The 27,455-nt window shown below is 46.4% G+C and overlaps 2 protein-coding genes and 1 long non-coding RNA gene across 4 annotated transcripts; 2 read left to right on the top strand and 1 right to left on the bottom strand.

The window, feature by feature from the left end:
* Nucleotides 1-83: 83 nt before the first annotated feature.
* Nucleotides 84-22,933, bottom strand: fsip1 (fibrous sheath interacting protein 1). 2 transcript variants are annotated; one of them, XR_003887582.1, is made up of 11 exons: nucleotides 22,663-22,933; nucleotides 22,532-22,589; nucleotides 22,242-22,387; nucleotides 22,079-22,160; nucleotides 21,919-22,005; nucleotides 21,427-21,563; nucleotides 21,192-21,305; nucleotides 20,068-20,229; nucleotides 9,338-9,490; nucleotides 8,938-9,184; nucleotides 84-1,288 (listed from the first exon to the last, which is right to left on the bottom strand). XR_003887582.1 is itself a non-coding variant. In XM_029832723.1 (10 exons), the coding sequence occupies exons 1-10, from the start codon at nucleotides 22,795-22,797 to the stop codon at nucleotides 1,184-1,186; spliced, it is 1,179 nt and encodes a 392-aa protein (XP_029688583.1). In that variant the 5' UTR covers nucleotides 22,798-22,933; the 3' UTR covers nucleotides 84-1,183. The 2 variants fall into 2 exon arrangements, 1 of the variants encoding a protein (XP_029688583.1); XM_029832723.1 differs by lacking the exon at nucleotides 8,938-9,184.
* Nucleotides 8,473-9,484, top strand: LOC115248851 (uncharacterized). Its single transcript, XR_003887583.1, has 3 exons — nucleotides 8,473-8,560; nucleotides 8,995-9,162; nucleotides 9,357-9,484. It is a non-coding gene; the product is annotated as an uncharacterized lncRNA (long non-coding RNA).
* Nucleotides 22,934-23,033: 100 nt separating the features above from the next.
* On the top strand, nucleotides 23,034-27,452 carry LOC101062674 (sushi domain-containing protein 4). The gene is made up of 10 exons (XM_011616658.2): nucleotides 23,034-23,224; nucleotides 23,742-23,879; nucleotides 24,037-24,228; nucleotides 24,358-24,549; nucleotides 24,646-24,837; nucleotides 25,117-25,308; nucleotides 25,392-25,586; nucleotides 25,669-25,801; nucleotides 25,903-26,285; nucleotides 26,348-27,452. Exons 2-10 carry the CDS (start codon nucleotides 23,765-23,767, stop codon nucleotides 26,371-26,373), a joined length of 1,620 nt encoding a protein of 539 aa, XP_011614960.1. The 5' UTR covers nucleotides 23,034-23,224; nucleotides 23,742-23,764; the 3' UTR covers nucleotides 26,374-27,452.
* The last annotated feature ends 3 nt before the right edge of the window (nucleotides 27,453-27,455 follow it).

Here is a 27,455-nt window from a genome sequence, read left to right as displayed (position 1 = left end):
CATTAGGAGTGACCTCATTCTTACCATTGGGCCCCTGCTGTGTTTCCATTAACCCACATAGGCAGTCGTTCCGGCTGGTAATATATTGTTTTAATTATCGATGGTATGTGTGAAGTGGACAGATATGCTGCATGTGCTCCACATATATCTATGACATCATTACAAATGTTTGGAATTAGGAAGGACTCTCACGCGGCTGTCCCAAACAAAGTTTGACACTAAAGGATCTTGATGCATCCCTCCTTGTAAAGCGGGGGACTGATAATAGGACCCTCGCCGCGCTCCTGCTGCACTTTGACCTTGAGACTAAGGTGACCGTCGTGTTTTCAGCGGAGAGGAATGTGAATACTTCATCTCCTTTAAACAGGGTCTAGCGGTTAAGGATGCGTCGGCACGTGACGAACAAGCCTGTAGGTGTCCAGCACGGGGTTAGAGGGAGGGGGGTGGAAGGACCTCTGGGCCACATGATACAAGTAGGAGCAAATAGCTCCTTTATCACCAGAGCACAAATGACCCCCACAACAACCCAGAACGCATAATTCCCCATCGTTTGTTAGCATAGTTCTATTTATTTTGATTTGATGAGATGAACAGAGGTCAGGCGGGGTGAAGTTTCAGAGGATCCTACTAATCTGTGTAGGAAGAACACCTATAGAGGCAGGAATGAAAGGAATGCTGGGAGCTGAAGACACAAGCTTCCATCATTAAAAGCCATTTCAGATGCTTGACTACACATTACAGACACGATATTTCAGAGGTAAAATGCCCAAAATGAATACCAAATCCTCAGAGTTCAGCCAGCAGACCTGCTGTTATGCCCGGTAGAAGGTTTTAGCAGAATGTTCCATACCTGGCTATTAGAGTTAACGGCTACAATTTTCTGTCCTCATCGCGGATAGTTAGGTAAACACAAAGGGTGGCCCCGCTGTTCTGTTTCCTCAAGCAGAGTTAAAAACACAAATAAAAACAAGAGGATGCAATTTCAGCTGTGCGGTGCAGACACGGAGGCAGACACAAGGTCACACGATTATGTTACGCATAAGACAGATTACCCACACGTGGCTTTAAAGTCTTCCAAATCAAACGGTTATGTGATTCAGCTGCTCCACATCAGAGATTAGAGGATATTGATGCTGGCTGAATGTTCTTCTGTTATCCACGAGTTGCATCCCTGGCTCTTCTTTTACAGGCTCTCGTCTGTTTCAAGATCCTGGATCCAGCAGTCCGGCTGCTCGCACTCGTCCAGCAGACCACGTAACTGCTCCTCGGTTAGGTCCGGCGGCTCGCTCTGCGGGGAGACCGAAAGAAAAACGACGTGTTTGAGCATGAGCTGTTGTTTTACACAGCGGGAATAATTGCGGCAAAAGCAATGTCAAGGAGATGTGCAGATGTGTCTGCATGGAGAAAGCCACCCGTTTGCCAGCTATCTGACACTGAGCTAACCTGGAGACACTCAGGCTGTCTCCAGGTTACACGTCTACATTACTGGAGATGCAGTGTCAATATTTTTCAGTTTCCAGATAGCGCTCTTACATCCGCCCAGATGTAACACTCCTGATTCCAGATTGTGCCGTATTAATGCTTGGCCTATGATAACAGCGGTAGTTCATATTAATTCTTCACTGCAGCGGACGTCCCACGGGCCTTGTTGGAAGCTTCCAGTAAAAACGCTGCCAGTTGGACAGACCTACTGTTTTTCTACTGATAAGCCAGGCTCCTCACAAACAGCCTTCTGGGAGTGTGCGTGAGTTCAAGGAGACATACCAACATTTATGATAGACCGGAGAAAGAACAGAACTGAATTGAGTGCGGATATTTGGCTGCAGGGTCGGCTGCTTCTAATTTAATAAGGTCTTCCTAATTTCTCAGTAGTGGAGAGGAAACTCAAGAAGCTTAAAAGGTCAAGTTCCTGAAGGCACATTAGCAAAATTAAAGTTTTTTTTTTATGTAAACAGAAAAAAATCTTAAATCTGAGCTAAAATGTTGCTGGTTTTATGTAAGCAGAAAATGCACCTGTAATTGCAGCTGCCAGGCTCATAGATCACTACTTAGAACTGTTTTAATAAAGTCATTTACTGTTCCATTCCCTGTTTAAAGCATTTGCAACCACATGATATAAACACACATATTATCACCTTGTAATGTCAACATGAGGGGGTTTTAGATACACATGTAGCAGATATTAAGAAACAAGATTGTTCAGTTGAAGTCAACTTTAAGGCCTCCTGGAACAAATGAGTGCACATATGAGAGATACAGGTCGAATACTGTGGACGGATGAGAGAGCACAGGCAAAATGCAGACATTCCAACTGTGATATCCCTGAGGTGATTCATGCTTCTGACCTTTAACATGCATGTTTGCTTGTGGGCTCACTAGACCCTCCCTTCTAAAAGGCAGATGAAAAAGAGTTTATACAGTATGTGTGGTATGTTTTTTAGAATGTGTTCAAATAGAGCTGCTGGCTGTTCTACTAGTGGAGCTAGTTATTATAGGCTAGTTATTATAGCTTTAAATATCAGAGATATTATAGCTATTGGCTAGTTATTAAAAATCAGTATGCTAACATCACTGTTGTCCAGCAGCTGTTATTTGTATTATATTACCAGCTGCGTTCTTATTATTAAGAGGCCAAGTTCAAATGAGTGCAGCTTACATACACAACCTAGCAATCCAGAGTGTGTTGAAACACCCAGCGCATGTCTGCATATATCTACAGAGTCTCATCAGTCTGTCAGCACCTCTGAAACAATTACATGACGGCTACATACCTTACAGAATTAGCTACGACTACAGACAACCACAGCCCTCGATCCAATCAGCAACAATTACATAGAAAATACATAAATATAAAACAAAATCATTCCTGCAAAATGCTGTGCTATTGTAAACTTCGGACAAAATTTCAAGTGGTTTGTGAGACTTCTGAGTTAAATAATGAGAGCTTACTTTTAGAGAAAAGCCGTGTCAGACTTATTGACTGGTGATTATGACGTGCAGCGTGCCAGTATGGATGGCACAGTGGCGTCTGCAGAGTGAGAAGTGCTTCAGATATTCAAGGGATAACCAAAAAGTGACTTTCCAGTGAATTGCAGGGAGCTCCAGCTAGACACTGATCCTAAACACACACTGAGTGGTGAAATAATAGTGAAATCTTGGCCAAGATGAATATTTTCAAAAGGCCTTCCGAAACTCATAACTAATCCCATCAGGAACCTGTGAACTGTACTGAAGAACCAAGACTCGAAGCCAAGTATTTTGCTGGACAGCTCTGATTCTGTCTTTGAAATTCCCCTGAACACTTTAAAGCCGTAATGAGATATTTAACCAATTGCAGTATCACGTTCTGTCGCTAAGCGGGGTCGCTTCTCGTTTTTGTCTGGGAGGGACGGACTGAAATCATTGATCAGTGGTTAATGTTGACGCTTTAGCATGAATACCAAACTAATCGGATCAAACAAGAGGCAGAGATGCCTTTAAGCAGCAGGGTGTTGAGGTTTTAGGAGAAAGCAGAACCTTTTTTTTCAACAGACCCCTACAAACTGCTAAAAGTCTGTTTTTAACAGACTCGGACCCACAGTGCATCAAGCTTTCACTAGATTATCAATGGGGCAGAATCAACAGAACAATATCTGTTTTTTTGCCTATTAAGAATGCATTGATATCAGTGTTGACTTGCTAAATTGCATCCAGACACAGCTGCGGTCTCAACACCCCCGCCCCTTCTCATTCTGCCTGCCAGCATCCATTTCTGCTCAGAACCAGTGCGGACATCTCGATCGATCTCCGTCCACGCAGCATCACTTCACAAGAAGTTGCTTTGACGTGGCTGTTCGGAAGCCGAGCACATGCATTACAACGTGTCTTTCACACGTTAACAATAGCTTTCGCTCCGGATCCACAGCTCATCTTCCAGGATTTGCATCATTACATTGAAGCTGTTGAAGTGTTAAATTCAACCCCAGATGATACAACTAGGGAGCCACCACCTGCTCTCTCAGGCCCAGCAGACTTATATCGTTCTCGCCTGTAGCCACACAGTCGTAAGCGCGTGTAAGAGAAGACTTCTGCCACACAATTTCTTACTTTTGTCTTCTTCCGCATGGATGCAGAAACAACAATGATATGGACTTAAATGTGGAGTCTCCCCCGCAGCAGGAGAGTCCAGTTCCTCTCCTTATTAACCTCAACGCTGTATCAGCTTCCCACCTGGACACCAACCTGACAAAGCCAGGTTTGTTAAGTCCTCCAGCTATCTGCACTCCAGTAAATGGTCTAGTGCCTCGGAACCGTTGGCTCTGGGACACACACCAGTGTACCACAGAAGTGGGCCGCTCGGCTTTCAAGGTGACTGACTCCACTAGCGTACCTCAGCTTTATCGCCGCCTGTTCTCTGGGGCTTGTTCTCCATGAACACGGGCAGTCACTGACTTTACCACAAGGTGTGCCTAACACACTACTGGCTTTCTCTATCATGAGGGGTAAACGTGTTACATCACTGCATGTGCAGGGAAGCGGTTAACCAATGTCAGCCAATGTGGATAATATGATTTGTTCATTTGACTGAGGAAACTCATTAAAACTGACTTTAAAGCGACTCTTGGCCAGCTCTAACCAGATGGCCCACACATGATTACAGGAATGAAAATATTGGCACGTGGCCTCTGTGACAGTGACCCGTGCACTCCCGTTGGATGCTGGGAATGGTTCAGTTTGAAGCACTTTAGATCTACAGTTCAGGCCATTTGATGTGTCTGCTAGCAGCTTCCAGACAACTGCAGCACCTCCTAGCAGAGTTCATCATGCAAGCCTGTGGCCTACAAGGCTAGAGGAGGCGAACCTCCAGCCAGCTGCTCCACAGACAGCTGCCCACAGGTCTGGCCCTTCCTCTGGCTGCATGCTTGGAAGCAACCTTCTGTGACCTGAGTAGTGTAAAAATGTTTGGCCACTGAGGACAAAGACCAGTAACAGACAGCAGTGGTGTCAGATGTGGATAGCCCTTCAGGTCCTTCTGATCACCGTTTCTCAGGTCCTCCTTGTGTTCTTCAGGCCCTCAACATAGGGATTTGGATCTCTCTGTGCTCCAAGTCTTTGGATGACCATGTTCCAGCATCTGGTGAAGGGACTGAGGGCCTCAGTTTTAAGGCTTCCAGTGCTTTTTAGACAAGTAAGTTTGGCCCTCCTCCAGACCCCCCCTCCTTTTTTGGAGTAAAGGAAGCGAAGCAGCTTAGGGTGATAAAGATAGAGATGAACATTTGCTGACAGAAGCCAAAAGTGGGATAAAAATGTAGAGTACTTTGAAGAGCCGAGGAATGAGGAAAATGATGGAGAACGAGGATAAGAGGTGACCCAAAAGGAATAAAGAAGAGTTGAAACGGTTTCTCCTGATGATATACCGAGGAAGGTTTAGAAGTCCATTGGAGAGGGCGGTGGCTGGAGAGGGTTTATCTAGGTTGCTGCATGTTAAATGATTTGAAGTCCTGATATTCTACAGATGTTTACACATACACTGAGAAGGGATAAAGAAGGTCAAAGAAGAGATTTATGGATGTAATTAAAGACGTGATGTTAGATGTAGTGAGGAGGATACAGAGGAAAGTGTTGGATGAAGACAGTGGTGAATCCTTAGGGATTAGCCAAAAAAAGAAGCTGATCCTCAAGAAGGGGTTCTGTCGGAGCGCATGTGTCTACTTTTTGACATTTCATCTTAGAACATTGTAAAGCCCAACTGAAATGAGCAATCTGGGGGGTCTTAAGCAATGTGATGTAGTGGATCCAGTATGCAGGTGTGAAAAAGAGTTTGAGAAGGTCTGATGGAACTCCAGTGACCACCCTTGACTGGTTTAAAATTCCATCCCAGGTAAGAAGGGTGACATCATTCATGTCAGAGCTTTTATTCTTTTATTACTTTTCTTGAGTACTAGCTAGTTCCATTGACATCCAGTTTTCCAGTAGTTTTAGAACCCAAGTTAGCCTCAATTAAACATTGTCTCATACAACAATTTGACAGTGTCTTTTTACAAGGTCAAAATTAAGTGTTTCCATCGCGGGAAACTTGGGGTAATTTTATGGGCTGGAGCTGATGGTGCAAAGTTCACTGCAGGAACCTCCTCCGACCGGCTGTTTACAGGAACTTAGATTGGCCAGAAGAAATCCTGGGTGTGGGTTGTGGGTTACTCAGCAATACTGTCACACAATTGAAACTCGTGCCATCACCAAAGGGTGCTACCCCAGTGGAGAAGGGACCAATGAGAGGGCCCAGTGAGATGAAAGAGTTCCTGCAAAGTTCCGGCCCCTAGTAGTTACCCGATACTCTCGCTGTGCAAACGCACCTATTATCAGTGAAAATGCTAGTGTCCTCCGCACACTTACTGCAGTAACTTATGGTTGACTTAAACTATTTTGTCCAAATAAATATCAAAGACTTTGGGCATAATTACCTCAAAGGGATTTCAGAGCATCAAAGCCACAAAGCCAATAATGGGCTAAACTATATATATAAAGTATATAAATGTTATATAGTTATATTATGTCAAAATTAATTATAACGAATTGAGGAGTGATAATATATTACATTTATTTACTCGACGGTAGATTAAAAGACCTGAAAATGTTCTCAACATTCTCCGCAACACTGTCAGGACAACAGCAAACCAAGCTTTCTCCAAATGTGAAAGCATTTACTCAAGACTGGGAAAACGATGTTAAGAATCAGCTATTAGTCACCAAAACTGCACTCTTACGCTGTAAACGAGAAGAGCGGCCCTTTTTAAAGGAGAAGGCAAAAGTGCTGAACGAGGTGCTGAATCTCCTGCAGGGAAAGACGCCTGTGAAAAGTACCAACCCGAGAGAAGAGATGGAAACGCTAAAGACGCAGCTGCAACAGATGAAAAGTGATTACGAGAAGACAGAGGCAGGTTATGCACTTTATAAAAGCCTGAACGACGACCTGAAAATCGAGCTCAACCGGCAATTTAAATTGACAAATGACGCCCTGAGAGAAAAAGAGGTCGTCCTTCGCAAAATTCAAAGAATGAAGGAGTTGTACAAGCAAAGGTTGGACAATTCTCTTGCTGCCAAAGCCGGTAAGATCAAGACAACCAGCGTACCGTCCATGCAACAAGCTGCTTATCAAAGCCTTGCAGCCACGCTGGCCGACCAGGAGAAGATCATCCACAGTTTAAGGGAGGATCTGTGCGAGGCTGAGGCCAAACTGAGTGCCAACGTTCACATGATTCAAAGCATGAAGGAGTTGCACTCTCACAGGCTGGAAACTTCTGGTAACATCGGGACCAGGACGGCCGGAGTCCCGTCCATGCAAAAAGCTGCTTTTGAAACACTCACAAAGACGCTGAACAATCAGAGGCAGATTATCGCAAGGTTGAGGGATGATCTGAATGAGACTGAGACGGAACTTCATCGGGACAGAGTGAGCTTTCAAACACAGGAGGAAGAGCTGCAAAAAGAGGTGCAGACCTTGAAGCAAAAGCTGGAAAGCCAAGAAATCGTGGTCACTAGAAGGCCGAATATTTTCGTCCAGGCTTTGCAGAGACTCTCCAGGTGGCTCTTTTCCTCCCAGAGCATCGGGAGCATGTGCAGATGGATCATTACAATAAGACCCTTCCTTTGAAAGGGACAAATGGAAATGTACCTGTAGCACAGCTCAAAGGCTCCTGATTTAATCATAACTTTGATTTCTGATACTTTCTGCTACCTGTGACATGTCAATATACACTAATGTCAATAAAATAATATTGATTTATTAATGATAAAGTGTGCTGTGTCCTTGGCAACAGAGGAAATACCAACTATCAGCTAGCTTCCATGCTAACCAAGATAACTGAAATAAGTATAAAAGTTACATTGCAAGATAAACAAATGTCATCATAGCTTCTCGTATAGTTTTAGAATACACAAAATAAGGAATTATACAGTAAACACAGCAGAGGAGAGCAAAAGTAAATGGAATACAAAGCTCCTTTTATAGTCACAACAGAACCTGCCTTATAGCTCATTTAAGGGCAGGAATGCAGTTAAACATTATGGACTTTATATGAAGTCAATGAACTGTCACTGTGAATAAAAGTCTCCAGAAAGGTCAACATCCTCAGACCAAAAACTATGGATGTATCGTCAGTCGTATCTATCATTTTTTTCCACCTTGTCATTGTTCTGATGAGCTAAACTGGGCCGATTTGGGTATTCCAGCATTGGATGGAGAGCCAGGGGTGTGTGTGTGATGATGGATGGTACAGTGTGCTTACATAAGTGTGTGATAATCAATAAAGATCCCCGCTTGGCTGGAGGAGAGCCCGTTCTTCATCCTACTGTTAATATGAAGGGAGTTCACCCATGTGCTGCAGGTCTGATTTTAATCCCTAGTGGGAGATAAATCCCCCCTCTGCTTCTCAGTCTGTGCTCAACATCTGACACGTGTTTGAATTACTGATAATTGTGCTAAATTCTGAGTCGCGAAGATGGTGGGAAAAGTGACGCCGTGGCAACCATTGCCTGACAGTGGTTGGAGAACCTTAAAATGCAACGCGGCTTTGTGAAGAAGGTGAAATCTTTGGAAAACCAGTATTTACAACCTTGTTTTTATGAGTTACTCATATCAACCAAGTCCTTGGTATTGGACCACATGCCGTCTGGCCGGATCCGATCATTCGTTTGAAGGAAAGCTATGCAAGCGTAAGAGAAACATTTACTCAAATGTTGCTTAGATTAATTCTCAAAACATTTCAGTACTGTAGATCTTTAATTAAGGATATATTTGGGCTGCATGACATAATGTGTCTTCTCAAGTGCGGGCGTGGCCGCCACAAGGTTTTTATTACTTGATTCATTGCGAGAAGGAGGCAGCCATGATAAAACCAGACATGCACACCATGCTGTGGTTCATTATTAAAGCCCTTAGCAGTTATCTGGGCTGCTCACCTTTTAGATGTTGGAATATTCTCTACATCAAGTGAAAGAACCCATCTCCTTGCTCAGAAAAACAGATTCCACCACCTCAAAGTCAGACCTCAGCAGGGACTGGTGGACAACAAGGAGAGACCAGGGAGAAGAAGCCTCCAGTGTAGTCTGATATTGTTGTTTCCATTCAGGTGAACGAAGAGAAAGCAGGAAAACGTGGATTTTGCAAGGACACCGACGCTGCATGTGAGTTCTTCACCCTCAGTCTCTGACAGAGAAAGTGAGAGTGACCTTGTAAGCATTTGTCATGCACGCGTGTGCGTCTGGATGCAGCCGTATATCACTGTGGACAGGCCACATGTGGATTATGAGAGTTTTGACTTGGGTTGTGAGCTAATGAACATAGCTGCTTTGAACTCACAGTCATCTCTTGGCTCCAGCTCAGGGTCTCCAGCTGCTGTTGGATCTCTTGAAGCCGCCTCTCCAGCCGGCTCCACTCCTTTATATCCTGCAGGACCCTCTCTCCTGGCCGCAGGTCCCCATCGCAGCTCCAATCCGCTTCTGGGAGGCAGTCCTGATGTGCAACAGACATGACGGGTTCTCACAAAAAGTCTCACAGATGTCACTCAGACACATTAACATATGGATAAAAACCGCATCAAAGCTCATCACAATATATCGTGTGAACGTCGTTCCCGTCCTCCACATTAAAGTCTGTCACAAAACGATGAGCACAATTGTTTCTTTTACTGTAAGGCACTTACAGCTGGAACCCTAAAAGCCCACATGGGTTTAAAACAGAAAACACACACCAGGGGCGCACCACGTGCACTGATTTTACCCAAAGAACCACAAGCGAGCTCCAAAGACGCCTTGAAAAATGGGTCAGGAGGAAACGTAATGAGTCACACACAGGAGCTCTGCAGATAACATGAAGGTCATAAGAGGCCGTGATTATCAGAGAGGATGTCCTGAAGCTCACATCAAAATAACAAAAATAACACATTTGACAGCTTGTGACGGACAAAGCATGTCAACACTGAATATAGGTGTGGCAAATCTCAGAGGACAGCGCGAGCATAAATACTGGTCCCCGCCCTTGATGTATTCCTCAGTAAGGAGTGAGGATGGAAAACCCCTGCAATGGGAACAATGGTGAGGCCCTGACCCTCCTGGATGATCTGCGGCATGGCCACATTGTGACATAAATGCAGCGCCCCCTATAAAAAGCATCTAAAGCTAGCCAAGCACAATGGTAATTCGGAGAGTCCATCCAGCCGCTATCTCCAGATGTTTTATCTCCTTTCGCTAGTCCAAAATGGGATTTTTACAGCCTGTTCATGCTAACATGTAGATGTTTGGTGCAAAGCTGACATCTCGCCGGGCACGTGAACCCAGAACATGCAGAAACTGAGAGTTTAAATGCTGTTTTGAGAAATGTCAGTTAATCCCAGGAGGGTTTAGTCGTAGATTTGGATTTATGTTGACAATGTTTGTCTGTCTAAGATTGGTCACTAAAACGTGTATATTTCTTTTCAAGCTTGACAGAAGAGACTTGGACAGCACGTGTGTGTGTCATCTGTCTGTTGGGAAATCATGACAGCTTCCATGTGAAAGTGGCTGACACTGAAACCCTAGGTTCATCCCCAGAACGGGGACGCCAGGACGCAGAATCAGGCTCCTCTCATGCAACCGTGTGAGAAAGGCGATATAACGAGCCTGTAAAAAAGGAAAAATAGCTCCCTCTGCCACCATTCTGACACCACTAACTGCATGTTCCTTAAACAAAAAACCAAACCTTTGGGCAGAACAGTTTGTTTAATTTGGAAAACAACAGCCGTCCTACTTTCGGAAAGCCCAGCCTGCAACACTTAAAAGTGGCTTCAGGGTTTAGAGATGATAATTTGGCACAGAATTCACATAGTTCTCACCACCAATTACTAATTAATTTCTGCTGAATTAACAGCCAGTCAACTGGATTCTACTTGTCCAGATCTGACACCCTTTATTCCATGGCGTTAACCTCTCATTAGCGTAGGGCTCGTAATGATCTTTCCAGTTTCAAGGTGCAAACTGCAAACCTGAGCACAATTTCAAGCTGTACTCCTGCCTGAGGACTTAAATCCACATGTAAAGATAATTTATGACACATTATTAACAAAACAATATCCTTATCCTCATATGAATGGTATATAATAGCCCAAATAAGTATTTTCCTTGTTGTTAGCATCAAGCATCATCTTTAGGGTGTTGGGGTCGTTCTCAATGGGTCGCCGATTCTGATGGGAATGACTCTGACACGTGAATGTTAGCAGATTCTTCCAGATAATGACAACGGCCTAAGTATGCCATACACCATGAGCTGTGAATGAGCTCAGAGAGGCAACATCTGTTTTCAGTTCTGACAGACGTCGGGAAGAAGTGGTGCTCTCTCCCAGCACCGACACCAGTCATGGTAGTTGGGTACTTGAGACCTTGTTTAATTGGCTCACATTTATAGAAAATCTGTTCTGAGCTCATCATGGAACCAAATTACATGGCCTGACCATGCAGACTCGCCTGAGAGGCTCCTGCACTTCCCAACTGTGCTCTGAGAGTGTTTCCACCGGGGCTGTAAAATCTTTGTTAACGTTAAACACAATGTGCCTCGCCCAGAGATGGACATTCAAAGCTTTGATAGATGAGAACTTTCTTTTATGATCATTTGCTGCTCAGAACCCCAGGAATCTAAAATCACTAATTTCCATGCCGGGCCACTAGTTGGCAGTGTATTTTGTTTGTTGCCTCTCATATCGGTCCACTAAGTATCTGACATGTGTGAGAAATGTGTCCCAGCTGATCCAGGTGACAGTCTAGTAAACATACACTTGGTTGAAGAATCACTGTTGACTTTAAAGAGTCGGCCGCACAAACAGTATTGAAGAATCGACCATTGTTTGTTATTGTTGTCGCACGCGTAGCAAAAGTGTTGAGTGGAATGGTAGCGCACGGGTGCAGATACCTCATTTTCTCCTTTTACACAACAACAGAGGCTGGGTCATTCCCAGAACGCTGCGCTTTGGCACGCACGTTCAAAAGGGCTGTTTTTAGGGACTGAATGGGGAGTCAAAATATGTCAGAAGTTACACTGGAAAACGTATAAATGAGTGGAATTTAGACAAGAGAAGTGGCTGTTCAATGAATGTGGCCATCTTCACCACAGCCAAGGATGCCTGAAATCACAGCAAAACGCTATGTTATTTTAAACACTATTTTATTTTATTCCTTTGTTCTGCAAAGTCTAGAAAATGAAATTCAAACTGTACTCATCCTACGTCATGGACTGCAACTGGGTTCGGTTTCTAACGTATTTACAAACGTAACACTGATGAAGAAATGACAGAATTAAACATGTCAACTCATTTTTTGTGTAAAGATTGAGCTCTTGGAGGAGTGAGGAGTCTTAATTGGGACCAGAAATCATAACAATCATCCTAAAAAAACAAAAAATATTTCCATATTTCCCTCTTCCTTTTGAAAAGGGTGATAGCTTATAGTTACTATGAATTTAGAACAGATGACAGCAGAAACGGGCTTGGCCTAATGTGACCATCAGCCATGTTGGTAATTGGCTCCTCGGAGCAGCGGCCTGTCCTGCCATTGACGAGTTCCAATAACCACACACATATCTGGGTCAGAGGACCACTGTGAGGCCTCTGGGATCCAGATTTTGTTTTCTTGAAATGGGAAAAGCATGTCCGAAGTCATTATTGGCTCAGGTAGATGTATTTCAGTCTATCGATTATGATCACATGACAGTAGTGGATGCTGTGTACCAGGCGTGTCTGCAGAAAGAATGTCTTTGTATGTGTGTGTGTGTGTGTGTGTGTGTGTGTGTGTGTGTGTGTGAGTGTGTGTGTGTGTGTGTGTGTGTGTGTGGTTGTGTGTGTGTGTGTGTGTGTGTGTGTGTGTCCTGGGGGGTTAATCCGTGCTTTGACAACCTGTGAAAAAGGCGAACGTCTGGCCTGTTGCTATGAAGCAATTCTTTAGTAGCTGGATACCAATACAACTTCCAGATAACCTTTGGCGAGCATGTGGCCCACGTTCATTAAGTGGTTAACAATATTCCAAGATCAATTTTATGACTTCAAATGGAAGCAACACATTCCACCCCAATGCCGTCACCAGTGTGTGAAGCAGCTGCAGCTGATGAACCATCCCCTCCTCCCCTGATGCGATAAGAAAAGCTCGAACCCGGCGCAAACCTTGGAAGCCTCACAGTGAGCCCTACTTCGTCCGTTAAACCCTGATATTTCCTTTCAAAGGAACAGATAATTGTATCACGTCAATCACGCTGTTTTGTTAAACACCGGGGAGAGCCATTAGGACTGGTAGCCTGGAGCTTCGTCCCAGCTCCAATATGGGTTACATCTGTGGTCGGGGCTGCCAGATTGAGCAGATGGATCCTTTCACGCAGACACATTCTGGAATCAATAGCCAGAATAGCAAGAAAACAACAAACGGCCGAGTCACGCTTACGTTTGGCCCACATTGGTTACGTAGATTGGAATGTATGTGCTACATGGGTAGAGCGCCGCGGCCCCGTTCTCCCCTTCGTCGCCATCCCGGAAGCACTGGTTCTGAGTCAGGATGCTGAAGAGGGACGGCTCGCGCCGGCACGGCCGGTCTAAGAAACTGTCAGAGCGTCACGTCAGAAATGCTACTGCATGTTCCAGATAAACAAAGATCAGGCCGACGCAGGTCTTTTTCATGCAAACGTTCACACTAAAAGGAGGAAAAAGGGCTGTGGATGGTAGCCAATGTTTGACCCAAGAGTTTGTCTTAGCGTGCGGTAGCCACACACTGACTCAGTGGCCTATTAACCGTGGCTTTTGGGAGGGCTGTTATATTACAAACCTCTGTCAGTCACCGTTAAAACACAAGCAGGACAAATAACAAAAGCACAGTGTGTTTGTTTAAACCCATTTCATCTGCTAAAGCTCAATACAAGAGCTTCTAACTGAAGGGCAGGATTAAATACGGGGAGTTTAAAGCCTGCTGCGTAAAATAACCGTTACAATGTCACAATCAAGTACAACGGGATCTGTTGCAGATTAGAAATGAGATGACAACTCCTTAGTCCGCTAATCTGCTAATCTAATCCCTGCTGAGTGAGAACCATACCCCAGGCAGTATATCTCGCTAACGACATTTGACTGCTCTCTCTGAAGGTACCGAGCTGTTACGGCGAAAGTAGGCCAAGAGTGCCGACTCAGCAACAGGGGGCTGGTGCGTGGAGCCACTTTCCTCCCTCTCTCAGATCTGCAGCGCTGGCAGTGCCACGTGGAGCCGGCGTACGTGCCACGGCCTGTCCACACGCCTTGCCACGAGCGCTACCTGTGAGGGCTTGGAAGGGAGCACTTGGGAAGCCACGGCAGAGACTCTCCAGACTCGTATTTCTACTTTCTGTCGCCACCATAAAACTGTCCCACTTCTGATAGTTTTAAGTCCAAGTCCTTGTTTATTCCTCCTTCTTCCTCCCCCTCTGGAGCTCATGCTTTTACTATTTTGAATATTTGGTGGATGACAAAAAAAAAAGATTGATGAACCTGTTTGTAGTATTGGGAAGGAGTTGTAGCTTTTTACTGAGCAGTGGGAGAGGTCAGTGGCCTACTGGAGCAGACAATGCCTTAAACGCGCCCATAAACTGTCAATCAAAGAAAAAAACGAGCCAGTGTGGATCACCGATCATTCATTTGGCCCTGACGTTAAAAAAATAACACGTAGTTGTGTGAGCTGATGAAAGAAAAGGCTTTTTTCCAGGCGTATGAGACGATCCCAGCTAGCGTAGGTGTAGGCTCGTTAGGAAACGGAAGCAGAACTGGCTTCATTTAGAACTGCGGCTGTCACATGATGAACCTTTTTAATCAGATTCATCACACGGCCGCTGTGGCTTGACTGGGATTCACTTGCGCTAACACTAGCCAGAAGTGGAGCAAAAATCCCCCTCGTCAACTTTATGACGCTCGCACGTCGGGTTTGGGTTTTCTTTTGGGGGGGGCTCAAACATCTCAGAGAGGGCGAATATCGTAGGTGTCGGACCACCTTTAAAGAAATACTGAATCGCAGCTCGCCATCACAAACAGTTCCACGTATTCAGCTTTTCTACTAAAGGTAAAGCCGTGATCAGCTAAGTCTTCACTACTTTAAGGTCATTTCTGTTTTGGCCAAATAATGACACGCACAAGACGAAGCAGCCCATGTCAAATATTTATCAGAAGCATCTGGAGGAGCTAAATGTCCAAACATCCTTTTACACTTCACGATCCCTGATGACACACGCTGTGTATGCTCAGGCACACTCTCTGACCTAGATTCAGCGACTAACATGTCACGCTAATAGTTTTTTAATTATAAGAGATAAAATATCACAAGGTAAACATCGTCAGCGAGCAGCTTTTTAACGCAACGCGACGTCGGTTTGGCTGAGTTCTGTACCTCATATCATGAATGTTTTTCGTTGTGCTCCTTTTTTTTTCTCGATTAACTGGGAAAAAAAGTTGTATTAAAGCTGTTGGCATGCTAGTGCCATTCCTTTGATCATCAAAGCCTTTCTCCATGGAAACCATTCAGTGAGGAAACTCGCCTCCTCGCTGCAAAATTACAAATTTGGAGCGCAGAGCTTGGTTATAGAACCAGCCATTTACAGTTTATCATTCCCGGCTGTGGTGATTTACTGTATCTAGGTCATTGTTCAGCCTTCCAAACAGAACATTTTGCAGAATTATGGGTGATTTTTTTGGGGGGGTTTTTGCCTTTTTCTTGACTAGTCCTCAACAAGCCTATTTGGATGTGTGTGACTTTGACACATCCAAAAGGGCTTTGAAAATGAGGGGTTTTGTGATTTCAGGAAATCTTATCCAGAATGACACCGAATAAAAGAATCCGTTCTAACATTCCCATCACCAGAGGAGCAGCGGGGGGGTCGAGGCCAGGGGGAAGTGGGTCGAACTGCAGATGCACAAAACATGAAGTGGCCACAACAACACCTTTTATGGGATTTCAGCTTCAACACTTTCAGATAAAGTTCTATTCCCATACAGCTGTAACGTTCTCTTTCCTGCCCAACAACAACGGCCTTTGAGAATAGAATCTGCATTTATTTTAATATACAGTATTTCTTTCTTGGTCAGCAGACTGCAAGAGCTGAAGAATCAGCCTGGAATACCGGCGGGCTCTCCCCCGAGACTCCTGTCGTCTCCATCCAAACTCATTGTGGGCTTCCACGTGGGGGGGTTGCTCATGGAAACATGTCCAGTTGTTGTGAGAGTTCTGCAAAGCAAATTCAGCCCGCATATTTTAAAGGAAAGGGGATATTTGACCTGCGGATCCCCTCGGCCATAAACATGATCAGATGTTAGCTGCGGCTAGCTGCGGGTCGCCTCTCAGCTGTGTCTGGGAAATCTACCAGTTCACGGGTTTGTGTTCAGGCACAACGCTCAGCCGCTCGCCACTTCTGCTCCCCTCTGCACGTTTCTGAGGCTGATTAAAGATGAAAAGCTGAAGCCTTTTCAACTTTTGACAGCCAATTCTTTTTTCCTTTTGTATTTTCTTGCTCAACTCATATATTTTGGTTCCCATTACAACACTTTCTTTCTCTACATCTCCCCTTTCTTTGGAAAGAAGAAACATATTGGAGTGATATCCAACCTAAGAGTGTGCAGGAGATGCAAACTAGTAGAATAAGCAGGAAAAAGGCTGCATATCAGTGCTGGAGTAGCAGAATATACGATTAGAATGGGCCCATTTTTGCATTTTTAGTGTGATAAGACAAAAGAGTCGTTCCAGTTTTAGAGAAATGTCAACTTTTTCTTGGTTTGTTGCTGAATTTACATCGATTATTTTTCTTGTTTATCTTTGTTCTCCTCTCGCAGTCGTGTGAGTCCGGCGTTCCCACTCATCGGCGGTTTTATTGAAATATCATGGGGCTCATTAGCAACAACGCAATGCGATCCAGTGACCTCACCTCACGAAACACGGCTAACCAACGCACAACAAAAACACGCCTGGCGTTACTATGCTCCTGCCGTGGTGAGGAGGGGAGGGGTGGCGTGATGAATACAGCGGGGCACGTGCCCTTCGGTATAATGGCGGTCGTTCATCTTCTCTCAGACCGCCGCGAATAAGCCACGTTTGAAACAGCAGCACGTCTGATTCTGGACTGCAACTCGCACAGAAGCGGAACAGTACAGACAGCAGAACCCCCCCCCCCCACCACCACCACCATCACCCTCACACCGTGGGTGGTGCGGGCATCACCCCACGGCGGCGCAGTCGGAGCCAACGTGCCAGCAGCTGTTTTTAATGACCAAAAAAAGGAAAAAAGATGATTTCAGTTGAAACCCGAGTGTCGGGGAAGAGAGCGAAGAATGCGGAGTGTAATGGGATCAGGATCGGCTGACGCAGCTACCTATTTCCCCCATTCCTCCCACATCCTTGGAGGAGAGCCAGAGGGAGAGCCAGAGGGAGGGCTGTCGGGCCGCTTCCTTCATCAGGCCGTTCACCATGACTCGCCGTGTGGCTTTATGATGTGCTTCCCCCTATAATGATCCTGCGGTTTAATGCTTTGCTTTCTGCTCTTTCTATACCGTCTCATCCAGTGAGCGTGCACCTGCTGCCTTGCTGTGCACAGGGAAGGTCAAAGGTGAAGGGGGCCACCCCAGTGGACTCAAGCCTGTTTTACCCGGTGATGTTTCCCGCCGCATAATTGTTTGTTTATGCAAACTCCCGGACTGGGACCAGCGCGTATATGCGGTCGCCGCTTCTGTATGTTAACGTCTCCAAATGAGAGGGAAAACCTGAGGCCTTTTCTGGAGCTGGCACTCCGCTCCTACCGACTCTGTCATTACGTTCTGATGGGGGGGGCGCTTCGAACCGGCGCCAGGCCTCACAGACACTAAGTCTCGGGCAGCCACCTCGCCAAAGAGGCCACTCCTGAGGCTGCGGCCCAGAACTAATCACATCGACCTACCGGGAAAGGATCGGGCCAAGTTCTGAGGTCACAGCCGGATGAGAGCAAGTGCTCACTGGGGACAGGTGGATCCTTTTTCCATGTATAATGGGACAGCTGACGGGTCTGACGTGGCCACGTGCTGCAGATCCAGAGGCAAATGGAGGCTGAGGATGAAGCTTGTCAGAGGCGTTTGTGTGCGTTACAGATTCAAAAGCATCTTTAAGATTTAGAGGCCCTGATGTGGGCGTGGAAGACTTGGTCTGAAGGTTCATCAGCAGAGAGGGCAGATGGTGTCAGCGTCCTACAGCTGCAGCCTTCCCCTATTTTATTCTTCGCTCCACGTGAAGGCACTAAAACGCAGCGAGTCGTTATATCGGGCGTCATTTCAGCGCTAATCATCTGCAAACAGTTATTCTGAGAGAAAGAGGCTCTGTTTCGCGGCTCAGTTTATATATATGTTTTTTTTATTTGGGAAGGAATGTCCGAGTTAGCCGTTTTCAGCGCTAATGGAGAGCAGATGATGGATGGATGAGGTGGAATTTCACTTTCCCCAAACTCTTTTATCCCGGCGAGATGATTAAAGGGTGGGAACAGAGTCAGAGGAGGTTACTCTGAGCGGCCCATCAGGCTGCCCAGTAATACCACAGCTACTGGATAAACCCCACGGTGGAGGGTGGACATGTGTACTCATTCGTTTCAACCGCTGATTTAGACATCACTCCCTGCTTGTATAAAGGCAGGGCTGTCAAACCATTGATTTATTTATGAAATCAGTTTGTCAGAAGTGGATCCACTGTGGCCCCGGCCCTGGATGTGCTGCTTTCATTCAAGAAAACACCTTCCAGCAGAGTGCACGAGTCTCTCCAGCAGGTCGAGATGTTGCTTAGACTGGCACATCATTCACATCATTGGAGCATTAACCTGCTTTACACTGGTTTGCTGCACTTACCTGCATGTACATGTTAGCATATATTAGCAGCCAGCTTCAGCATCGTGCAGCCACAGCCGCAGGGGTCAGGACTGACCTTCAGTCTGGGCTTGAATTTCAAACCATTGATGTATAAAGACAATAAAATGCTTCTTCTTCTGGTTTATGACAGGGTTAGCAAATGCTCACTACAAAAGAGTTCTCAATCTTCCATTGTTGGAAAGGCTGCACCAGAATATTAACTTTTCTGAGCTCTTTCCTCCACAGCAGAATCTGCTGCCGACCCCACCTTTTCCTGAATATCTAACCTCCAATCAGGAACATTCTTTTCTCAGGACTTCAGGCTAATGATGAATCACTCAAATCTTTGACGTAGCTCTGCATTTCGGATTGATTTACAAACCGACAGCTCGGATCCTCCGCACACACGACGCGCCATCGGTGACCGCCGTTGACCTCTGATGGCGCTGCTCTTCCGCCAGCAAAGCAATCGGAACGAATTTACAGCGGAAAAAGGTGGAATGATTAGGCAGCAACATAAACACTACGACGTTATGACATCGTCCGTGAGGTTTTCCAGCGCTAACTCTGAAGCGCTGCCATGTTTTCCTGGCCGGGGACGTGAGCGGTAATAGAAAATGGCAACCTGCGACGGCTTTTATGGCCTGAAGAAGAGAATTTTCCACTGACGGGCCTCCTCCCTGCGAGCGTGCCAACTGGCTTAAAAGCAAGTTTGATAAGAGCCTGAGGTAGTCGCTGAGACAGAGGCCTGGAATTACACTATTCCTCCATTGTCCGATGTGCGTGTAATACTCGGAACTAGGAATATTTATGGTTTGAGCAGTAAAACTTGGCAGAAGCATCAAAATGTGAATGGATGTATAAAAGAACAAGGATGCGAACAGCCTCGGTGTCATTAACTCCAAGCTGGCTGCTCTTTTTGATTCAAAAGGGTCCAATCCTCCACGGGGGGGGGGGGGGTTAAAGGGTGATCTTATGGAAAACATGGTGCAACCGTAGATGGAAAAGTAAACCAACGCTCCCAATGACAGCATCACACACAGCTCTGCTTTCCCACGTGTGAACATGGGTGTGACCCCCTGAGTATCCCTGACAAAAGCTTTGACAGGATGCTGTCATGGCTGCCCCACTGAGACGACCCGGTTACAAGACCCCCGCCTGGGTGACGTCTGGAGTGGTTCTGTGCTTCTAAACACTATTTCATCCATACCTGGGTTAATTCGGGGCCCGTTGGAGGGTCCCGCACTGACAGGACGTCCCTGACAGGAAGCAGAAGGTGTATTTTGGAGTCGATGGCGGTCAGCTGCTCCAGGTCTGATGGCTGCGGGGTGTAACCCTGGCCTGTCAGGGATGACTCAGCCCACAGGTCCCCCTTGAAGAAAAAAATCCAGCTGAGCAAAAGACTGCTTTATTTTGTAGCAAACCTATTTCCCTTGCTAGCTCAGCGCTTTGGTAATGCCTAGCAGGGGCGCCGAGGTGTGACTTCCGTTCACGCGTGGGTGGCGAAGGCAGTCGAATGCCAAACTACCAAAGAAAACACGTCACCAATGTGCAGAGAGCACAGCTGTGAGCGGGGAGGCAGGAGAGACCTGGAGCGCCGCGCTAGGCCAGTGCCGACAGCCACGCTGCGCTAGGTCACGTTTCAAAAATGTAAAAGCCGCTTCCCGCCGCGGGGTGGATCGCTGTTCTTCGTGTCAAGCGTGGAATTTACAACATGCCGAGCGGGTGGAGGTCGAGGGAAAGACGGATTATCGCAGCACCAGCACAATTTGACAGTTACAGACAATCGCCGGGCCTGATTTAGAGCCCCAGGTTACCACGACTACAGTGCACGGTGGAGCCTGTTAAGACAGGAGTCAGAAATACTGACAAAAACACTGCATGTGTGCGGCAGCCGCCCATGATTAATGTGGCCTGGGGGGGCTCTGCCAGAGCATCCTTGCCAATGTCCTGATTTTAGAAATGATGTGTTGTTCTGCGGCCATTCATAACAGCTCGTGTACCAATAACAGGACGTCCTGCTTCAGAGGAGTATCTCTGTCCTCAGGTCACCAGCCCCCACAGACGTAGCACCACGACAGTTAGCAAATGCTACATAGATGCATCATGCAGACACAGATATTGGGTTTCATCCAGTTTTGACTTCCAGTTCGCCACAAAGTCACAAAGCCTCTGACACCACTAATGAAAACTGGGACCCTGAGTTACATCACTAACCGACAGACTGCGCGCCGCAGTAAATAAAAGACCAAAGCGACAGAAGTTGGATCTAAGGGAGGAAGTATTCAGAAACTTTCAGCACATGTTGTCAGTTAGGACTTGATGTCGGCCCACCTCGCTGTCTGCGCCTCTGGAAGCGGCATCTTCCTCTTCATCTATCTCTTGGAGGAGCTCGGCCAGACGCTGTCTCTCCGCCCGGGACACCGCGTCCTTCCTGCCGCACACCATCTGTTGGGGGTGAGGAGGAGAAAAAAGGACGCCAAAGAAACAAATCAGTGTCTTTCGGGGTGGAAAAACAAACAGGAGGCTCGTGCCAAGTCATGCGATGTGTCCTTGAACTTTGACCTACCTCGATGTTCCTGTTCACAAAGTCCTTCTGCCTCTTCTTGCTTTTGGAGGTCCCACTGTGGCTGCCTCCAAATTGCTTCTCCCCGGGCTCTTCGACGTCTGCTTCAAATGATCCGCAGGAGCCGCTTCTCTTTTCACCTGCCAGACAAGCGTTTACCAAGAGGTAAATAGTTAAGACATAAAAGAACACTCTAATAATGACCATTGGCCAGACATAATGTGAACCTTACCTCCAGCTAGAGCACATCTTTAAAGGTTGTTGCTTTCAATTATCTCAATATTGGGGTTTATGATTTTTTTTTGTTCCCTTTTAAAAAAAACAGGATCTGGAAAGTTCGGAAAGTTCCTGCAGTAATTGAGTTGGTTTATTGTCTCCACAAACCAAAAAAGGACAGGTACCCTGAACTTATACTGCCACCAAGCGGCCAAAACGTGCAGCGCATCTCAGCCCATTGACAGATGCTGCATTTATATTTAAAATTTAATAACTCACTTTGCTCCGGGGTTCGGTCCCTGCCGTGCTCACATTCCGGAACCTGAGTTGTAAACACAGGTACAAAGTTCTGCTCCTCATCTGTCGCTTTAAGATGGAGACACAAGGTGTGTTAGTGCTGGATGTTCCTGTTACTGATCTGCAAACTGTTGCTTATTACCAGTAAGTGTTTCCAGGGCCAAAAAGAGCCTGGTGTTTACAGCTTCACTGGTGCATTCGGAGTGATCTTCAGGCTTATTCTGCTGCAAATATAGACATGTTACATCAGCCTTCCATCCTTTCATAAGGTGGCGCGGTCAAAATAAAGTGAATATTCTTTCTACCAGAAAAGCCTGCCAGAGCCGTGCTTGGAATTCTTTCCTTTGGCGCTTGATTTCTCTCTCCCTGCAGATCATTTTCAGCAATATTTCATCAAGTTGCTTCATTTCCTCCATGGCTCTCTGTAGTTCCAGATCCTCATGCCTCTGGCCTTTAAAGAGCAACAAACCTTTGGTGCAAACTTAATTTCATGCAATAATCAGCAAACCCAGTGCTGCCATCAGGGGGCATCAAACTGAAATATTTATAAGTTTGCTTCCATTAATAATACCTAAAAGCCCCCAAAAACCTTTACCTTTGTCAGGACCTCCGGCAGCAGAAACAGTTTCAGTCACATCAGGGCGGCTCGGGTCCTAAAAAGGTTGTCAGATACATCAGCTCAGAGCTGGGATGTGAATACAGGCCAGCTTAGTTGACATTATTCACCTGACTGTCAGCACCAGTGACAGGAGCTGCTGATGTTCGGGGAGGATACGTCACACCGGAAACAGCGTCATCACCTGTGTGCTGCGTCCCCGATGGTCCACAAATATCATCTAAACTTTCTTTGGCAAGTTCCATTTTACGCTCTTGAATGATTCAAAAACTGCCCTCAAAGCAGATCGGTAGAAAATAGTTCTTGTAATAATGAAACAGCGATCGCCAACCTAATCTAGCTAAACTTTTCAAACCATTTTGGTTCCTACAGACGCTGCGCTCTCCGGACCAAGTAACTATGGAAATACATGCACTCGTTTCTATGGTAACCCGGATGACCTCGAGGCTGCGCTTCCTCCTCGCGCCGCTAGGGTACAAGCGGGCCGTCCAGCTAGCTGTTAGGTAGCTAGCCGGTGGTTAGCCGTAGCGGTGGCGTTAGGGTTCCCGTCTTCTATTTTTATTATAATTGCGGCAACGTTAAACGCCTTCGATGTAACGGATATGTTGATAATAAATGACTAAAGCGTGAAAACGCGAGGTTGGAGGTCTCGGGGCCGTGTCTTTGTGGCAGGTAACGTTCGGGTTTTAGCTAACACATTTAGGTGCTAACGCATCTAGCTTCATTATTTGTCATCCAATCGAACAATCAAGATGCCTTTTGTGTCATCTCTTTTAAACGGTCATTTTATAGTCGATAGGTGATTACCACGCACATGAATTGCCTTTTGTTGTGATTGTGTTTGTTTTTTCACGCTGTCAAGCTAAGCTGCCGTAGCTAACGGGGACTCATAAAAATGGGTGTGGAACACGGGAATCACTTTTGCATTTTAATATGGAGGGTGTACTGATCACGTTAGAATTACTGGTTATTAACGGACTCCCAGGTGAATAAAGATCTAGCTGCTTAACGATGGCTTCATTGTCGGTGCCCCCCCGTCAATCCTGTCGATGCTCATTCCTCACACCCATTTCCCTGGCGGCTCTCCAGGCTGCTGCAGAGTACCTGCACAGGCCAGGTCCCGGAGCAACGGGCGACATTTTTATACCCTGACATCAAATAATGTTTTTTCTCCCCCATGTCACCCCAGGTTAAGTTGACACTGCAAGGAAGATGTGCAATGGAATGATAAAGTCAGGACCTAAAACCTCTCAGCCTCCCACCTCAGCCATTAAACTGCTTCTCTCGCTGCTGGTGTTGGGTGAACTGGCCCCCGCGCAAGGCTCAGGTGATCTGATGTGGTCGAAATGTTTTACTGATGATGTTTTTTTTTTTTGTGATTTACCCATTTACTGTTGCAGAGCAGTTATTTTAGCCAAAATATGGTGGGCGTATTAACACCATCACAAATGCAATCTCTCAGGCTGTTCTTTGTGTTTTTGCAGAATGTGTGAGGCCATATATGGTCCAGGACAGCTTTGTAAACCTCACAGAAACCAACAGGGACTTCTTCCCCGTGGGCACTGTGCTGGAGTACAGCTGTGACCCCGGTTACCTGCCGAACGGTCCCACCATCCTCACCTGCACCGCGCTTGGACTGTGGTCATCTGAACCTCCTCAGTGCATCCTTAGTGGATGTAAGAGACTGCCCATTGCTCTCTTTTCCAAATTATCTTGGGGTGGGGGGGGTTAAAAACATGTTTACATTCATGTGTGGGCTTCAGTCTACAAAACCTTGAGGCTTGATTGTTTTCTTTGTCTGTCAGCATGTCAAGCCCCGCCCAAACCCGACAATGGAGGCTACGTCTGCCACCCGTCGCCATGTCGAATGTTTGCCCATGGCACTGTGATTGAGTTCTTCTGTTATAAAGGCTTCGATGCCACTGGGGACTACAACTACCTGACCTGTCAGGATGGACAGTGGGACAACCCAGAGCAGTTCACATGTGTCAGCAATGGTTTGTCCGGCATTGAAACCCTATTAAAACATGTTCATATTCAGTTACATGTTTTTAACTAGTTTGTAACTGTATTCTTGTATCACCCGCCTCCAGGTTGTGTGAGACCATCCTCTCCGCATCACTGTTCGTCTAACCTGACTGACACTAACACTAGCCTGTTTCCTGTTGGCGCAATACTCCAATTCAGCTGTGACCCTGGTTACCTGCCTGTTGGACGTAGTTTTGTCACCTGCACCTCGCTTGGAATCTGGTCTGCTGAGCCTCCCCGCTGTACCCGCAGTAATGGTAAAGACTTTATGATGGAGCAGAGCAACAGCGCTTATTGGCAAGAAACAAAGCCCTCGGCGAGCACAGACCTCCCCGCAGCAGCTCATACTGTCTATGATCAAAGTCACTTCATTAAAATCCATTAATATTTCGAGTTATGTTGCTCACGGTCATAAAGGCAGGTTGTCACATAACCTCCTAATGAAGAAATATTAAATAAGTAGATAAAGGTGATAATTGGCTCAGCACTGCTTGGTTGAATTTCAACCTGTAACTTGTGCTTTTGATGTCTTGAAGATTGTATCAGACCATCTACGGTGCAGCATGGCTCAACCAACCTGACGGAAACCAACAGGCGTACCTTTTCTGAGGGCATGGTTCTGGATTACCGTTGTGACCCTGGTTACGTCCCTGATGGTCCCAACATCCTCGTCTGTTCCGCACGGGGAAGCTGGTCCTCCGAACCTCCCCGTTGTATCCGCAGTGACGGTAAAGACAGTCTCATAGCGCCCGCTGCGTTGCGATGTCTGTTGACGTTAGCGCTCATCGCTACCTGTGCTTTCTGTGGACAGTGTGCCTGCCTCCATACCAGCTCGAGAATGGGGGATACACCTGCCACCCCTCCTCATGTGGACACCTCTCGCACGGCACTGTGGTGGAATATTTTTGTGACGAAGGCTACATCCTGAAGGGGGATTATAAATACCTCACCTGTCAGTATGGGGAATGGGACAGCCAGTTAAAGCTCAGCTGTCTCCTGGAGCAAGGTAAACAAAATAAGATGGGCTATATTTTGAATTTGTTTCTTTTGGGCGCATCAACAATCGGGCTGTTCCATTTCTCTCGCAGACAACTCTCCCAGACTACCCCTGGGGATGCCTGCCTTATCAATAGTGGCATCCACAGCCAGCTCAGTGGCTCTGATCCTGTTTCTGGTGGTTCTGTTTGTACTTCTGCAACCCAGGCTGAAGTCTCTCAACCGGTGAGTCTAAACTCCCATTTTCAGCTTTTAATCCCGGATCGCTCCAGCCACGGAAGAACAGGTGGGATTTTTAACTCCCCTGGTCTTCCACACCTCCCCAGGCGGGATCAGGGCGTGTCCGGTCAGCCCGTGTCCATCATGGTGGAAGGAGTCCAGGTGACTCTGCCCTCGTACGAAGAGGCCGTCAGCAGCAGTAGAGCTTCGGCCTCATCGGAGTCCCGAGTCCAGATTGTGCTGTCGGAGGGTCAGCACACCACAACAGCAGAGGCTGGCCCCTCCAGGCCGCCGTACCTCAAACAGCAGCAGTCGGAGTCTGTCATGGTCCACCCCGCACCCCTGTCCTCCTCCTCGCCTTCACCTTCCTCTTCCACCTGGGCTTTGGAGCAGGCGGGTTCTGCGGCATCCTCATCCTCACACAGAAGGCCGTCTGCAGGCACAGACCAACACAACCTGTCTCCGGACTCTGAGATGGACTACTCTGACGGTACCGCCCTCATCACACACCGCTTGATCACCGACTGTATGCTGATGTGCTTGTGTCTGCAGACATGCCGCTGCTGAAAGAGGCCTGAAAACGTTGCAGAACCCGGACGCCGACCAAGGCAGCGACTGACCTGGACCTGCCAACAAGAGACGTCTTGAGCCTGTCCGGAGACATCAGATGCTGAGAGTGAAAGGTCGATCAAAGCCCCACTGACCACCCCAGGGTTCATCCCAGAGTAGAGATTGACATGTACATACACGCTTGCATTTTTACAGCTGGTGGCCGCCCTGTACGCCCGAACTCTGAAGCACCGCTTGGAAAAATTAAAAAAAGGACACAAGCCTCTCGAAGTGAGTTTGTCAAGTCTGCAATCTCGTTCTGGAGGCTTGTGTAATAAACTCTTAGTTGCTTATATCACCCGACCCGTTCGCAAAAGTGCATGAAAGCCATTCGGGTCGGTTCATGATTACCTCAGATTTTGTCTGCAAAGATATTTTTATTACTTTGAAGTCATTTCACACTTCATAAACCATCTTTTTTCATCTGTACAGTTTAGCGCTGACACATTTAATTGAGGCGGAAGATCGTTGAAAGGCTGGTTTTCATTTCACGCCATGCTCTCGAGGAGTCTCCGTACCCTTCCCCCTTCACTGGCCTTAGCTTTACCCTTCTATGCACAGTTATCTCCACGTATTACAAGGAAACTTAAAGATGAATGTCAGATAAATGCCTCCACTGCTTAGTGACCTGTGTGATTTTTGTCAGATGATCCCTCCTTCACCAGAAAATATTGTTGTTCTTAATTTATGCAGGTCGACGACCTCCTTGTCTGAGGTCGGAAGTGTGTTTAATTTATTTAGTCCAGAATGCTGTTGATCAGCTGTGGCGCTTCTGATGCTTTCCCAGCCCTCGAAGACGACCGCGGGCACGTTACGAGCACATTAACGAGTGTACAGATTAGTGTAATGTCAGTGTTGACTGTTTCGACCGTCTGTTGAACTTACTTTGGGACCGGAATTAATGGATATAATGGGCTTTTATTTGTTTGTTTTTGTTCCGTGAAGATGGTATTTTAATATATGTAAAAACCGCCTTTGTGTTTACTTTGTATATATGTGATCGTGACCTGTGATCACTTTCATTAAATATTATTTGATGTTGAAAATGGCC

This window comes from Takifugu rubripes, chromosome 2 (genome assembly GCF_901000725.2).
Source record: "Takifugu rubripes chromosome 2, fTakRub1.2, whole genome shotgun sequence".
Lineage (NCBI taxonomy): Eukaryota > Metazoa > Chordata > Actinopteri > Tetraodontiformes > Tetraodontidae > Takifugu > Takifugu rubripes.
Note: the sequence above shows the minus strand (reverse complement) of the source record. Positions and strands in the feature narration are given on the sequence as shown.